Here is a 16,630-nt window from a genome sequence, read left to right on the forward strand (position 1 = left end):
ATATTCTGCACATTTCTTATACTATCTTCATACATAAGAGTATAATTCATATGAATAATATCAGTTAAAACAAGTGCTTCAACATAGTTAACATTACAGGAAAGCAATATATTAGACGTTAAAGAGCTTACGAAATGCTTTTAGCACCTGTTAGTGGGCTTAGTATATGATAGAGGTTGCATTTGTATTGTGAAATGTGCCATATGTGTTTTTTATTATTGATGTATTTTTTAATAAATCACGATTATAACAGCATACAAATGTTGTCAGTGAGTAACGATCGTTCGTAGCTCTGGAAACAACAACTTCGGTCATTTCCGGCGGTGACGTCATGAGTAGAACACAGCTGAGCAGAACACAGCTGAGTCACCATTGTTTAAATGGCTTGAAGCGGCAAATATTAAAACAAAGGATGCACAACAACAAAACGCGAAGAATAATCGGCAAGCGATGTGTGGTATGGGGATGTGGGGCCGTCTCCAAATCTGGCTATGGGATTTTTTTGTGGCCAAAAAATTATCAAATGTCGCGAATATGGACCAAACAAGTGCGTCGTACGAGGGCGGACTTTGCTGGTCCAGGTAACCCGGGGTCGATGAAACCTACAATTTGTGGGCAGCACTTTGAAAGATCGTGTTTCGACCAGTCAACAATGCTCGCTAAGGAAATTGGATTAAAAAATAATTTCAAACTGAACAAAGATGCTGTTCCAAAAATACTGCCAAGACCCCAAATGCCAGCACAAGCCACCACGCCGATTCCTACACGTCCCCCGATGCAGAGTCCTCACTAAAGAGACGGCGAAATGCATTCGCCAAAAGGGAGAGAGCGAAGGTAAGCCGCGCTACTTGCTTTAAGCATAACGCCTGAATCAAAATGACATGTCAAATCTCACACATTTATGAGTTGATGAAGTCATGATGCCATATATGATTGTATGCACTTTGCCCACAGCATTTATAGTAAAAGTATACCTCATAGGCCTAAAACCGCTTCAAATTATGAAAAATGTCAATATTGTTACATAGGTATTGGAAACTTTGTTCAATGAAGCCACTGACAGAACTGAGGATAGCGACAATCTATTGGACATCCACACTGGGGAGGAAGCTGTGTCTACACCAGTAAGTATACAGAACGGACTGTGTAAAAATACAATTTGTATCTTCATCACATGTATGTACATAATTCATATATTTAATTGTTTGATTTTATAGCATTGCTCTCTCAATCAATTCAACCACATGTTGTATTATGAATGTTATTAGATATTATATTATGTATAAACTTGTGTTACCTTATTTACTAACGGTATCTCCGTAGTAAAACTGTAGTTTCAGGTTTCTGACTTGCCTTGTTGTCAGCCGGTGACCAGCTGCCCAGACATTTCGAGGGGAAAAAGCAGGAAAACGGAGCTTCGGGTGCCGTGGGAAGAACCTCCGTGTATTCACATTCTTCACAGTAATCAGTTACATTGACACTGTATTGGATAGGCCTACAGACCAGCGCCATATAGATAGAATACAGACTACGGGGCTATTGATAGGTTGTCAATCTTATGTTTTTGAAAGTAGGCTAATACATTAACTGAAGGGGCTGGGCCGGGAGAGGGCGAGGCCTGCGTCAGAGGTCCACTCATCAGACAAGCTCCCTGAGAAAACCGTCATGAAAAAGTTTAGCAATGTTACGACTAGCATAATTTGCCCACGGCTGTGATTGACAACCTGGACAGCCAGTTAGAAGCTAGAATGCCAACCTAGAGAGCCAATCAGAACCTAGAACGGGCTGCAGGGCTGGCCAGACTATTATATTGTGCATAAAGTTAGATGCATTAGGATAGTCATATGCTCATGATATTCCAAGTTAAATTATATAATATTATCATTTTAAATAATAATATTAAATAATAAGGACAGAGATTTGTGGCCAATTCACTATTGCATTTATTTTATAGGCCTGAATTAGACAAGCAGTTCCTTTCCGAATTTTGATATTGATATAATCAGTGCTTGAATTGGAATAAAAAAGGTGCCAGTACTCTAAATCAGCAACAAGTATTTGGCACAAAGTCATAGTATATCCTATAATGCTGGTGGGTTTGTCTCTTTACTGTATATTTTAGAAAGGCTCACTGTACTTAATCAAAATGACTCAGGGTGCATCTGAGATTAGAGGGGGTGCAGTGGTAAAGTGCTATTTTTATAAGTGGGGATTGGACCTGACACCCTCTAGTCTAGGGGGGTCCGGGGGCATGCTCCCCCGGGATTTTTTTTTTTTAAATATTGAAGGTAGATGCATCAATCTGGTGCAATTTGAGAGCAAAATGAAGAGATATATGGATACCTCTCAACATCCATAATGAAACAACTGTAAACAGATTTACTTTTTCTTTATGGATATAAAAGAAAGTAAAGCTTGACTCCTACTGGCTGGTTAAATGACTCCTCGTCCCTGAGGTCACTACCATTTTTTTGTGCCATTTTGCTGGATGTATTTGTCAATAGCGTTGCTGCACAAAGTGATAGCCCTCTAGTTTAAATCTACTACCCAAAAAGAAACATATGGAGATGGGTTACTATTTAAAAAAAATTGCAAATCTATTTGGGAACAGTGGGGCCGGGCCTCAAATCCTATAGGGGGGTCCGGGGGCATGCTCCCCCGGTAAGATTTTTTTTTAAATGTTGGACTTAAATGCATCAATCTGGTGCATTTTGAGGGGGAAATAAAGAGACTACACCCATATGAAACAAAAATGTATACATTTAAATAATCATAAAATCATAAGTACATGGCCATAACCAATAACATACAATATCCAATATGAAAAAACATTGAAACTTGTTTATTTATTTGTTTTTGGTTCATTTATAGTTGTGAGTGTGTCTGGGCTCCTGAATCGGCCTCTCCTGTCTCCCTCCTCTCCCCCCTGCTCCTCTTTGAGGCAACAGCAAAGACTAGTTTTAGCTCTCAACAAGTTTATCTTACCTTTTTTCACCTAGTTAACATTTTGTTTGTATTATTCATGCATATTTTACTAATCACTACCCCCTCAAATGGAAATATGTGTTTACATAAATGGTGACCGAACCGTTTGAGACCCACTGAGATAACTTAAACTAAGTTAACTATCTAAAGACTCAGAGAGTAATTTACCTCACCAGAGCTGTAGTTATCAGCCTCTCAGTCTGACAGCAAAGGACTCTCCCTCCACCTTGTTGTTGAAAAAGCTCCTTATATCCGTTAGCGCAGCTAGCTAGCACCAGATGCTAACAACAATACACGTAACGGGTGCACGCAAATTCTCGCTCGCTCGCGCCACACATACACCAACACACACCCTCCCGAGCTTGAATGACACACAGAGACCAATCGAGGGCATTAGTATGATCTGTATGAAAGTGGCAATGTCGGCAGGCCACGTCATGTAGACAGCCAGTCACCCTCTGTGAGGCAGAGTCAGACCCACATTTGCGCTGCGTTGCGTTTACAATATATACGTATATTGCCGGCGGCTGAGTACCGGCATTTTACTGAGTACCGGCACCTTGCCGGTACTCAGTAAGAAGTGCCGGTACCACATGGGTAAAAATCAGAAGTGCCGGTACTGCGTACCGGTGAGTACCGGCCCAATTCAAGCACTGGATATAATATTGGTAATTTAATTGATTGCTGATGTTCTTCTTATGCAGTTGACCCTGAGGAAAGTGAGACAGCTGCAGTTATGGCTTGACTCTGGGGAATCTAGCCATAACAGTATGTTAGCATGGATGTATAATTTATCTGTAGGCTACAAGGGTGGTCCGCACGCGTGGGCCGGTGCGTCTGAACGTCCCGGGCTGAATTTGTGTCCCAGTCCGCCCATGCTTTCGTATCTCTCTTCATACCTTCGCACCCCGCCTTGGCCATCACATTTTACACACAGACAGACTCCAAAACCCACAACCCCTTGCGGCTGCTACTCTTGAAGTGACAAGCCAAGCCTGTAACACTTTCAATACAATTTTAAGCTAGTTTCAAAAATTTGTTTGTAAAGTTGTGCTGTGTTTTGTACATTTCAGAATGAAACTGATGTGCAAACGGACCCCCCTCCACGAATACACCACAAGTCCATGCAGGCACGACCACGTTTCAGGTCAGCTGGACAGCAAGTTCGAATCCATGTTGGTTGTTCCAAAGGTCAGTATCATAATATTTAAATATTGATATGTAAGATACAAATACACATACATGTAACATGCGTATATATATCATTATATAATATTATATAAAATATTTTCAGGAATTGAAGTCAAACCAACTGGGTGTACTGTTGGGACACAAACACATGATGACACAAGTACTGTGGATGCTGGGATTCAGTGCAACCTGCAGCTAAACCTCCCTGAAAGGGACATAATTGATGAGGAAAAAGAGCTTGAGGCCGACAATAGCCAACATGAAGAGGATAATCAAAATGATCATCTTTATAGCCCATCAGACGTGGAATGTGATTCGTCAACTGATGAGTATTGTCTTGTCATGTTTTTTAAATGTTGCTACATTATCATTATGCAGGGTCGGATCCAGCCATTTATTGCAGACTTGATCATTTTACTCTTTGTCCATTTCACAGGGACAGTGACAACCAGGACGACAATGATCCTCTTAGGAGTAAGCTTCTGCTTGTGTTCATGTCTTCCCGGATGTCACTATTCACCCATTGTCCGATGTGTAAAGAGAACTCGCCAGGTCGCCTTCGGAGAACAATGGGCACATTTGTGGAAATCGATCAAAACTGCAATCATTGTGGTTTTCAAAGCTAATATTTTGAAATGATGACCATGCGAAATATGTATTCGAGAATGATATTTGTGGCGATGATTGACAGGTGGTCCTATTCATGAGATACTCATACAGGTTGTATAGTATGATAGAAAATTGAATGAATATATTTTTCTCACAGGTCATGGCAGAATCAACATTTAATTGATAAAACTCCTGCTGGAAATCTGCTGTTGTCAGCAGGAATTCTTTTTGCGGGTACATCACCAACAAAAGTGCTGAGGGTAGTGAAATCCATCAACTGCTACACCATCACAACAAGAACATTTCTGAACCATCAGAAGAAATTCCTTCAACCTGCAATCAAGACAGTCTGGACCAGGAATCGGAACAACATTGTGCAGAAACTGAAGGAGACGAACAAACACAAAGAACTGGTGTTAGGAGGGGATGGACGCTGTGATAGCCCTGGTCACTGTGCCAAGTATGGATCCTATACCATACAAGACCTCACAATAAACAAGGTGTTGGATGTTCAATTACTGCAGGTCAGTATTAGTGAATGTATCCTATGTTATGAATAGCCTCCTCCAAATACTTTATAGCCGAACACATCTGAGAATGTTTTCTATCGAACCCAAGACAATATCATTTCAGGAGTGTTTTTTTTTGGCCGATGCATTTCAAGCTCAAAGCATTAACCATGTTCACAAATATGACCGCTGAAAATCCAATGCTCTATGATAGCCATCTTTATAAAATATTATGTGTGTTCTGAATGTATTTCCAGAGTAATGAAGTCCCTTCAAGTGTCCACATGGCAAAAGAGGGGCTTGTGCGATGTGTCCAGTTCTTGGAGAGTGAAAACCTTGTCATGAAGACAATTGTGACAGACAGACACACACAGATCAACAAATGGCTGAAGGAAAACCAAGAACATGTGGACCATCGGTTCGACGTTTGGCACCTTGCAAAAAGTAGGTTCATTTTTCTAACTATAGTAGAATTATAATTGTCCAATTCACTCCAATTTAAAAAAAAAAAAAAAAAAAAATACTGAACTTTCTATTTTATAGACCTAAAAAAAAAACTGGTAAAGCTTGCAAATGACAAGCAATGTACCGATATTGGGGAATGGATACAATCCATTCTGAACCATTTGTATCGGTGTGCCGTATCAACTCTGGATGGAAATGGAGAAATGATTGCTGAAAAATGGCTGTCCCTCAACAACCACATTATAAACATTCACACCAAACATGGCAGAGTGTTCGAGAAATGTGCCCATGGTCGGCTGCTTGCAGCTCAGAACCGCAAGAAAAAATGGCTCAAAGCAGGTAATAATATTTTCTACGACAATGGACCACTCATCAAATGTTGTGTAGGAATGTTTTTGTGTCTTCAGTAAAGAAAAATGATATGCAGTGAAGAACTAATATTTTTTCTATTATCGTATATCCTATATCCTTTTTTGATTGTGTATTTTCAGATTCAGTGCCAGCACTAAAGCTGAATAAAGTTGTCAGCCAGAAAGCTTTTGTCAGAGATGTCAAGAAGATGTCACCTTCACAGCAAACCTACGGGCTGGAAGTATACCACAGTATAGTCAACCAGTTTTCCCCAAAGATGTATGCATACTCGTACACTGGCATATATTGCAGATAAATTATAATATGAATCTCATCAGAAAATACTAGAGACTTCAACTTTATTTGCTTATTTATCTATTTGCCAAGTTCTTCTTTTTTGGGGGTTTCCCCTCTCCTGTAGTGAGATCTATGGGTTTGTGTGCATGTAAATGGCCTGCAAACGCTAAAATCCCTATGAAATCTCTCTCTCTCTTTCTCTCTCTATAAAATAAATGTATTTATTTTGTAGGTTGATCCTAGCAGCACTGCACTACAATGAGAAATCTGGCAGGAAGCATGCCAAAACCAGGACAGGACAACTCCAATACACTGTGAAATTCCCCAAAGCAAAGAAAGGTGGTCATGTAGTTAGACGTGTGAATACAGCAGCTACATATGGTAAGAAAGTGAAAGTGAGAGAATAATAACATTAATTATACCGTTTTACCAAATTAATGAAAAACATTCAATCTCGGACAACATTATTGTGTAAATATTGAAAATTGAGCTATGTGAGAATGGAGTGTACAGTTTCAACTACAATTATTAATTATGCAAAGTGCCTCAGGGCATGCTATGCATAATTGGGGGACTAGAAAATATAGTATATCATTCTTGATTATAAAACATCTTTTTTGCAGAGTATGTTACCGAACTCTTGACCGAGACTCTACGCTTGTGCGAAAACAATGTCGATGAGGAACCTTTCGATGTCCCAGATCCACTCAGCAGTCGATGGGAAAAACCAGACAAGAGAGACGCTGTTGCGCTGTTTAGAAGCAGATTTAATCACTGAACTGACAATCAGTTTTGTTATTGACTCTAATCAAGTGCTGGATACTTGAACAACGTGTAGATGTCAGATGGAAACGTCGCCTGGATCTTTTTAATGGCACATGATGGCAGTGGGATTCTGTGGTTCTTACCAAGTATTCCCCAGCAAAATCTCACTAGCTGGCGGTATGCCACATAGCGATACATTCTGTAAAATACAAGATCATAAATGTCAATGGTAATCACTTCAACCTTATTTACTTATTCATCTATTTATTCTGTAACTTTGCCAGAGTGACCCAAAAATAATAACCCCCAAAAAATGACTTGAGTTCACAAATTTGTGAACACAAGTAACTTACTCATTACGTGGCTGATCACCTGCTTGTTGTCGGTCCCTCTTTGAATAATGATGGTAGGCTGTCTGCAACACCCAAACATCCAGACAATTTGATTGGAATCCTGGGTGATCTATTACGCAGGTTATGTTTGCACCATCTCCCTCATATTCATTGAATTCCTCCATTTTGGCCACCATGACATCCTTTTCTTGGCAGCATTGGCACTCTTCAATTGTTTCCATGATTGTACATTTTTCACATGTACACCTAAATGTACAAAAGATAGTTGAGAAATAATTGCATTTTTAGGAGCAGACCTACTTCTGTGGTGAGTTCCAAGCCTAGCAGAGTGTGATGCAGTTACCTGAGCCAAGTGTCTATGAATTATAATCAAATGTATACCAGTAAATGGTAAATGGACTGTACTTATATAGCTGCTATGTATTATTATTTATTTACTATATATGAACATCTCTATGAATTATAATCACATGTATACCAGTCTGTGTTCTGTTGCCTGAGCCAAGTGTGCCTGCTATGTATTATTATTTATTTACTATATATGAACATCTCTATGAATTATAATCAAATGTATACCAGTCTGTGTTCTGTTGCCTGAGCCAAGTGTGCCTGCTATGTATTATTATTTATTTACTATATATGAACATCTCTATGAATTATAATCAAATGTATACCAGTCTGTGTTCTGTTGCCTGAGCCAATGTGCCTGCTATATATTATTATTTATTTACTATATATGAACATCTCTATGAATTATAATCAAATGTATACCAGTCTGTGTTCTGTTGCCTGAGCCAAGTGTGCCTGCTATTTATTATTATTTATTTACTATTTATTGAGAATCTCTATGAATTAAAGTCAAATGTATACCAGTCTGTGTTCTGTTGCCGCACCGGATCTCCGCCAAAAACAGGATCAACGTCCCCATTTTCGCTCGCGTCTGTATCTCTACCGCTACTTGAATATTGTGGCTCAAACTGGTATGGTGCCACCACGTTAGACTCGCCCGCATGATCCGATTCAACCACACCGGCATCCTCTTCAATAAAATCCTCCTATTCTTGAAAGTGCACCGAGTCTATTGACGACTCACTGTCACTCGATGCTGTCGAAATGTCCGAGCCAGAGTCCGACATCAGCCATATAGTTAGTGTATTATTCAAAAAGTGTTCTACTCGTGACGTGCGTGACGTCACTAACCGGCGAAAGCTGTTTGGTCCGGAGCGGTCGTGTAACATCGGAAGCGAGCATGGAAAGTTGTAATAAATCACGATTTATAAATACAGCGGGCATATTGTCATTAATGACAAATGATTTCCCATTAATAATAGTATATATTATCCTAATAAGAACAGTGTTGTCCTTCATTTCGTAAGCTCTTTAAGTACTTTGTCAGGCTTAATATTGATCTGTAGATAAATACCCCCAAAGCTTTTTTCTTATTTAAAAGAAGACCTTAATCTAAAGTATTCTTTAATGTGTTAATGAAGGTTAATTCGTTTTTCTGTTTTGCACCTCCTCCTATTAATATCTTTGTACATCCTGCACTAAACTGTTTTATTGTAGAGATCACTTATAGTATCTTCTTGATTTTTTATATTCTATATTTCTATCACAGACCTTCTACTTTCCCCCTATGAAAGTATGTACTCTAATATTTTTTTTAATCAAATATAACACATAAAAACAATAATTCAATAACATGCTTTAAACAATACACACACACAAGGTACAAACAGCCATAATAACTTTGTATTATTAGTGTAGGACACTTATGTATGCACAACATCTGAAGATGTGTAGTTTTATTCATGTTTTCACATAATTTTACAGCATATTGCTATACTATTTCAGACGCAGTATTTACATTCTTATATTCAAAGAAAATCAGTAATATCTTTAAAAACTACAAGTCCTTTTATATCAGCTGTGCACCGTTATGGTGTAAATATAACCTATATGAAATAGATCAAATGTAAAACTCAGCCGAATTAGTGTTGATACTGCGAGGAGACGAATTGTGTGAAGAGAAATTAAAGATGTTGTTTAATTGTTGATATATTTATGATCCACGTCAAGTATTCAGTTTCGGCTGCATTTCTTCCAGTTTTTCCAAAGGTCTTCTCATCAGGACTCTATAAATAAAGAACTACGGCAGATCTGTAATATGTAATGCAGCCGAACCGTGTATTACAATGCCATTATGTGATGACTTTCAAAGAGAAAAGCAAGAACACTCGGAATTAAGTATTATTTTATTATTTAAAAATGTTTTTCCGATTTCACATCATATAAACACCAAATCCCAGCATGCATTGCGGCTAAAACATCCAAATCAGCGAGCTTAAACCATAGCTGAGGATCTTGGGTAATCGCTCTAAATGCCTATGTCTGTTTCCGGTTATTTTTATTTTGAAATTCAGTTCTTGACGGACGCCAAAAAAGCCCGAGATCATGGAATTAAACCAATAAATAAAAGCAAGGATAATTGTGTGTTATTGGCGAGTAAATAACAGTGTATTATTTTGAAAACAATAACAAAGGGAAAAAAGATTTAAAAAATACAGATTTCAGTATTCTGAGGCTCTGAGCCCGATTTATTTTCCTCACAGACGGCAACAAAAGTCAGAAATTATACGATTTAAAATAATAGCAATAGTTGTGGCTTGATATTGAGTAAGAACATGTTTTTATGAACTACACAGCTTCCGGTCTTCCACGACCCGACAAAAAGAGAAAAAGACGTGCTGCAGGCACGAAACACATTACCAGTAGAAAATATACATTGCTTTTAAAATCGTTGTGTCTGTGTGACACGAAAAAAAGGGGATAATCCTGTTGTTGAACATGAATCAATAGATTACATTTCGTGACTATAACAAGAAATGCTATGAGACTAGGTTGAACTGCACGCCACGGGACCCTGACCAAGCGTCGCTCCTGGACGTTTAGGGAGTGAGAGTGTGTTGGTTAATCGCGTTAAAATAATTAGTGGCATTAATTTTTTGCGTTATTAACGCGTTAACTTGACAGCTCTAATATAAAGACTATATATTATTGAATTACAATTAAGATAATAAGATTAGATGTACTTTATTTGATCTAAAATATTGATGTTTTTTCGTTATAGTAGCCTGTGAAAACCATAACAAATATGTGTTTAAATGCTCTTCGGCAAACACAACTGCAGAGCTGCAAACAAACTGAAGACCAAAGTTCACCCATGTCTTTGTGTATTTGTGAATGAAGCGCCATCTCAATCCTGAACGCCCTCTAAGGAAATAGTGGGAGGGCTTTACATTTCCAGCCACTGGGATCCGCTGGGTTTTTGGCTGGAACCCGTTGGGTGGAGTCCATTCTAGAGTGCTACATCTGTATGTCAGTAGACATCCCACTTGTGAATGTTGGAAGCTGTTATGTGTTTTAAAAACATTGACTAAATAGGACTACCACACAATAGCCGCCTTTAGCTTAGCTGGAGTGACGCACAGCCATGTGACCGTGATTTAGTTCCTTGAAAGTGGTGATGATATGTGGAGATTATCCTGCTAAACAAAACATTTGAGTTTGTTTTCTGCAATATTTCAAATGGATGGAAAAATCAAGGGGGCCTTTGCGATGCTAAATTCTGGCTTCGTTAACAAATATGTCGTCACTGCACGACTATAAATGAATAATAAAGAGTTTAATATGGCAGATAATAAAACATTACATATTACCTCTATAATGATACAGAAAAGCTTATTATGCTGCTGAAATGTTTTCTTTCTGATAGCAGATACCAGATACACATGGCCAGGGTGAGCTTGTTTTCCACCTTAGTGCGGCCCTCACAGATGACCTGCTACAGCCACAGGCTTTTTAAGGTATTCTTACAAAATGTAGACCAACCCGTCCATATCTCATCACAGTATCTGACAGCACAGAGGAACAAATGGAACCACATAACAACATTTGTATTGTCATGACCGGCTGTATTCGACAAGTAGGCTAATGACAAATGGTAAAAGATACAATGAGCCATTTCTTAAATTTGTTATATGTGTTTTCTTGTTGCTGATGCCTCTTTTTTTACAATGTTGTGTCTTCTAACAACTGTTATTGAGACAGTTCAGGCAGGGGCGGCGGGTACTGTAGTCTAGGGAAGGCTAAGCTTTCCCAAATATTGTTATCACTGCATCTTGGTAAAATTAAAACATAATGTATAATGTTTGTGTCTTTGACAATAGCGCTGCTATGCAGCCACCAGTGCCCTGTACTACGAAACCAGTTCAACAGAACCCGGATATGTTTGATTTATCTTAACTAACCCTAACAAACGAGATCTCTCTAAGTGGTCCTACGACGCTGGTTATTAACTCGGTAAATCAACCCAGGGTTTCTCTTTCCGTCTGAAAACGCGTTCACGTGAAAGGGGCGGGGTTAGCAACATTTGACCAATCACAAACATGGACAAGCGTACTGTCAGCGCAGCGTCATACTTCATTAATGAAAAGTAAACTATAATATTAGACAAATATCAAGAAGTTACACTTTAAAGATCCATGACTTAAACACATAATCCAGGATAAAAGCCACATCGTTTCACCTGCAAGGTGAATACAGAACAGCTGGTAAAAAAATAAATAAACTACGAGTGTTTGAATTCGCACATTAACAGTTTATGATATCACTGCCCCGTCTAAGACACGAGTGGATCTGACTTTAATTACATTCGAGTTGAGTGTTTCGTTAAATTAAAATAATACTTCTGCATACAGTATGTGACAATGTAAGTGTTGCACGGCCAGATACGTCTCACGAAGCTGACTCAGATAAGGAAATATATGATATAGCCTATTAAGATATTATATGATCGATGATGTGATTGATGATGTGATATGAATGATAGCTGTGACACGTCGGCGTCTTCCCTGCATACGGCAGTTTAAACTGTATTTCCTTTATCCTGTAATATTACTTGATAGCTTTAAACTCTGCACACTGAGCTCTGATTCGTCACCAGACGGTGCTTTCACTGAGTTGATCTCTTATCTATAGACGCCGGAGTTCAGGTCATATTATTTTAGTGGTGGTTATTTTTAGATTTCTTTAGAGTGTAGAAGTTTTACAATGGAGGTTTAGATCAATTACAAGCTGTTTCAAGCGGGTAATCATGTTTTCACGCAAAGTGCAATCAACATTTCTAAATTAGTTTGGGGAAACTCAATGGTCTGCCTGGGAGTAGTCCCAAATATGGACTTAAGTTTTATTTCAAAGACAAGATAAATCTGCACATTCCCGTCACATGCTAAGGGAATTAGCAACAAATAAGATAGTTCTCTAAGTAATCAGTGTGTGCAAACTAACTTAATAAGCTAGTTTACCAAGAGGTCAGTTATACAGTAAAGCCATGCTGGTCTTAACACATCAGAATAGAGAATGTTGAGTTGAGCAGTTGAGATTGGCCATAACTGGCAAGTACAACAAGTATATCTCGTAATAATTAATTAAATGTTATATTCTCTCAAGATATCAGGTGGTATTGTGGTGCTGAAGATAATTACCCTTAGGTCTTTATGTTAAGATATTTATTTTTACCCCATTCACTTTTGTCCAACTAGTGAGCGAAGTGGAGACTGTTAACATTCTTCACATGAATAATAATAATAATAAATAATATTTCTATAGCGCTTTTCTTGAACCCAAAGACGCTTTACATTTGGGAGGGAGGGTAGACAAACAAAACAAAAACAAAAACAAAAAGAAACAAAGAAACAATAACAAAACAGAAAAACAGTCAGGAGGAAGTTGGTTGAGAGGGGGGGGGTTGGGGGCTTATGGATACAGAGTTGAAGAGGTGGGTTTTGAGGCGGGACTGGAACAGGGTGAGGGACTCAGACTCACGGAGGTCTTGGGGGAGGGAGTTCCAGAGCTTCGGGACTGCCACAGAGAAGGCTCTATCCCGAAGCTCCGGAGTTTGGCCTTGGGGCTGGAAAGCAAGCCGGCTGAGGTGGCTCTGAGGGACCGGGGTGGTTGGTAGAGGATGAGGAGGTCAGTGAGGTAGGGGGGGGGGGGCAGATGGTGGAGGGCTTTGTAAGTGAAATGAAGTGTAAGTGATTACATGAAACAAACACAAATGTGCTACATGGTTTTCTGCATGGCAAATTCTGGTGTTTAGCCAACTTCTTTGCAATGGATTTAACGCACTTGAAAAATAAGCGCCCACCTAGTGTTAGGAAAACATGGAATAAATCATATTTTCTCATCTTATATTTCATTAGGATGGACCTGATTTATATATAAATGCGGAGAGAAATCACTAATTGATTAAATCCACTCGTACCCCTTTTACACTGAATTGAGTTGTATGACAATGTTTGGCAACATAGCGACTTCAATATGGGATTGTCTTATTTGAAGTTTCTCTTACTGGCTCTTGGTTCTTCGAGCGCAACTAGTTGGCGATTGGGCACCGCCTCCAAATTGGCCCTGGAACTGCCTCGGTGAAAAAGCGGTATCTGACGGACCATGAAGTAAGGAAGCCTGTTAGCCATTGATAAAGATAGAATAAAGTCATGATTAGAAAACAGTTTTCAATGCTAGCAGTGGAGCTCTAGGGAAGATTCGGGGGGGGGGGGGGGGGGGGGGGGGGCTACGTTGGTCCAGACTAAGATAGTAGTATGGCAAATATTCTATGGATTGACCTGCAGTAGTGATCATCTGACTGTATCTTCCTCCAGTAGCACCATGAGATTGACATTTTTGGTTTTGATATACACATTGATTGCAATAAACTTTGGTAAAGATATTCATGTTCTCCGCACGATAAATTCGAATAACTATTGTGATTGCAAGGTTTCATAAAACGCCATGATCATTAAGATTCAATTCCTCCTGTACTTATGACCAAACTCCAGCAAAACATTCCCATTAGCCTCAGCTGTATGTATGTATGTTTGTATGCTAAACTAAGATGGTGAACATGGTAAACAGTACCTGCTAAACATGATTAGAATGTTAGCATGTTAGCATTTAGCTAAAAGCACCGCTAAGTACAGTGTCAGGGAGATGCTAACAGTGCTAACCTCTCAGTCTGATTGATTCGTCTGAACTAATTGATAACTGAATGACAGGCTTGGAGAATATATTCCAAATCTGTTATCTTGACATATTAAAAATGAAATTTGAATCACTGCTTGAAATTAAATCATGACTGATAAAGAATGGGCCTTAAAAACCTTTTGATCATGTCGATTCCTGCCTTGACAATCATTACAAATACATTTGAATACACAGATCCATCAACTAAGTAGCTTACATAATCACATCATCTTATCTCTCCATGTTAGGAGTCAAATACAAAGTTGGCATCATCTCATGAACAGAACAAATGAGGACGAAGGGCTTTTAAACAGCAGTCGAAAGTTCATGAAGTTTGAAAATAATTAGCTAAGTAGTGTAAAAACATCATTCAAATGACAGTTTTTCTTTGTTATATAGTGAACATTCAATTGCTGCATGAGAAAACATACCAAGAGTGTTCAATAAATCCCAAAGTGTCCATGATGAATCTTTGCAGAACTTGCACTTCAGACACACAGTACAACAGCACTCCCCAATAATCCCATTCTGAGCAGCTTTTACTGCCTGAGTTCTTCCTCCTGCCCTATGTCCAGACTCTGAGTGTCTCTCAGCAGTAAACAGACCAATAGATAAGGTTGAAGAAGATGTATGACCCAGGGAAAATCATCCGTGAGTATTTGTCAATGGCGTGGGTGTTTTGGATGATGTTAAGCTTCCGCAGGCTCTTCTTCTTCTTGGTGGTGGTGGACTCGCTGCTCACTGAGAGATGCACCACCATGTGTTCGGGTTTCTCGGGAACCTCGTGCAGCTCTTCCTGCTCCTCCTCCGGCACCATGGGCTCCTCAGTGTAGCCGGCCAGGCTGTTGGTGTCTGCCTCGCTGTAGGTACCGTCCAGCATGGTCATGGTCCGCGTCCCGGAGATCCCACAGGTGCAGGGGAGTGACTGGCAGGAAAAGAAAATACAGTTTATCCACTAAAGGAATATCAAGGGATAACACCAAAATTAATGGAGACTATCAGGCCACCTGAGCCTAAAGTGTTTAAATAAGAATTTAAATGTCCTCGTGTCCTTACCTGTGGTATATTATCTGTGATAATGATTTTTTTTGTCGTGTTTTTTTATGGGCACTACTAGAGAGTTAAAGGAATGAGTCCTGAAAACCGGAAATTAGTTAACATTTCACCAGTTCTTTGGTCTCATAAATGTTTTTTTTTATTCCTGAAAGAATTTCTGTAGTTAACACAAGCTCAAAACATGTTCACCTTTTGTTCTACAACATAAAATCCATCAGGTTATATACCACACTGGTGAATTTCCGTTGCTTCTATGTGACTTAAAAACAGTGGTTGCTAAATGAGACTACTAAACGTCATCATGCCAAACATTAGCCGCCTTTAGCTTAGCGGTGGTAAAGTGAAGTAATGTGACTCCAATTTAGTTTTTTTAAAGCTTTGTACTTCGGGCGATTGTATTAACACTTCAAACATCATAAAGTACTGTTAATATGTGGAGATTATCCTGCTGAACAAAACATGGAAGTATCAGAAACATGTAATTCCCACATATCCGTTTTTCTGCAATATTCCCAAATACAAAGTAAAATCCCATTGGTTGTGGTCGAGAAAGCCCAAGCGACGCTCATCACTGCACCACTCTATGATAGTGATTGTTCATTTTTGTGTTGCTAAGGCACTTTAGTCAAGAGCAACAACTACATTACTATACCATAAGGTTTGTCATCTTGCCTTCACTTTAGTCAACATATTAACACTCCAGAGGGAGAATTCTCATTGATGTTGTAATAAATTAGTGAGTTTTCGACCTGGCCGATGTTTTAACACTTCTTGACCATTGCTCGAAAAATTAATAGTAATACTAACACGATTCCCCAAAAAAACGTTAGATTTGTCCTCAGAATCTGAATCAGAAGCGGTTTTATGAACAAGGTTTACACATATGAGGAATTTGCTTTGGTATAAGTGGTGCAGAGGAAGTGTTACAGTGCTACTGTTGATCAGTGATCTTTTTTTTTGCTATGA

The 16,630-nt window shown here is 39.0% G+C and overlaps 2 protein-coding genes across 5 annotated transcripts in view; one reads left to right on the forward strand and one right to left on the reverse strand.

Annotated features, from left to right (window-relative positions):
* The first annotated feature begins 357 nt into the window (after positions 1-357).
* LOC307047518 (uncharacterized protein) lies at positions 358-8,376 on the forward strand. Of its 4 annotated transcripts, none has more exons than XM_079694525.1 (8): positions 358-834; positions 1,029-1,124; positions 4,059-4,176; positions 4,280-5,309; positions 5,552-6,098; positions 6,251-6,389; positions 6,640-6,788; positions 7,031-8,376. In XM_079694525.1, the coding sequence occupies exons 5-8, from the start codon at positions 5,963-5,965 to the stop codon at positions 7,183-7,185; spliced, it is 579 nt and encodes a 192-aa protein (XP_079550651.1). In that variant the 5' UTR covers positions 358-834; positions 1,029-1,124; positions 4,059-4,176; positions 4,280-5,309; positions 5,552-5,962; the 3' UTR covers positions 7,186-8,376. The 4 variants fall into 4 exon arrangements, 3 of the variants coding, with proteins under 3 accessions (XP_079550651.1, XP_079550650.1, XP_079550649.1); XM_079694524.1 differs by having other exon boundaries at positions 5,552-5,738; XR_013810463.1 differs by lacking the exons at positions 358-834; positions 1,029-1,124; positions 4,059-4,176; positions 4,280-5,309 and having other exon boundaries at positions 5,501-5,738; positions 7,031-8,030; positions 8,130-8,376.
* A 1,472-nt stretch (positions 8,377-9,848) lies between these two features.
* gabrr2a (gamma-aminobutyric acid type A receptor subunit rho2a) overlaps positions 9,849-16,630 on the reverse strand; it is a 197,490-nt gene continuing 190,708 nt past the window's right edge. Inside the window, exon 9 of the mRNA XM_079691714.1 lies at positions 9,849-15,533. Coding sequence (XP_079547840.1) covers positions 15,198-15,533 — 336 coding nt within the window. The 3' untranslated portion in view covers positions 9,849-15,197. The remainder of the gene's footprint in view (positions 15,534-16,630) is intronic.

This window comes from Notothenia rossii (genome assembly GCF_949606895.1).
Source record: "Notothenia rossii genome assembly, chromosome: 7".
Taxonomy (NCBI): Eukaryota; Metazoa; Chordata; class Actinopteri; order Perciformes; family Nototheniidae; genus Notothenia; species Notothenia rossii.

Coding starts and splice junctions, on each gene's coding strand:
- LOC307047518 (XM_079694523.1), top strand. CDS start 5,540: ATGTATTTCCAGAGTAATGAAGTCCCTTCAAGTGTCCACATGGCAAAA. Junction 5,739..6,250: donor CGTTTGGCACCTTGCAAAAA/GTAGGTTCATTT, acceptor GTGTATTTTCAG/ATTCAGTGCCAGCACTAAAG. Junction 6,390..6,639: donor AACCAGTTTTCCCCAAAGAT/GTATGCATACTC, acceptor TTTATTTTGTAG/GTTGATCCTAGCAGCACTGC.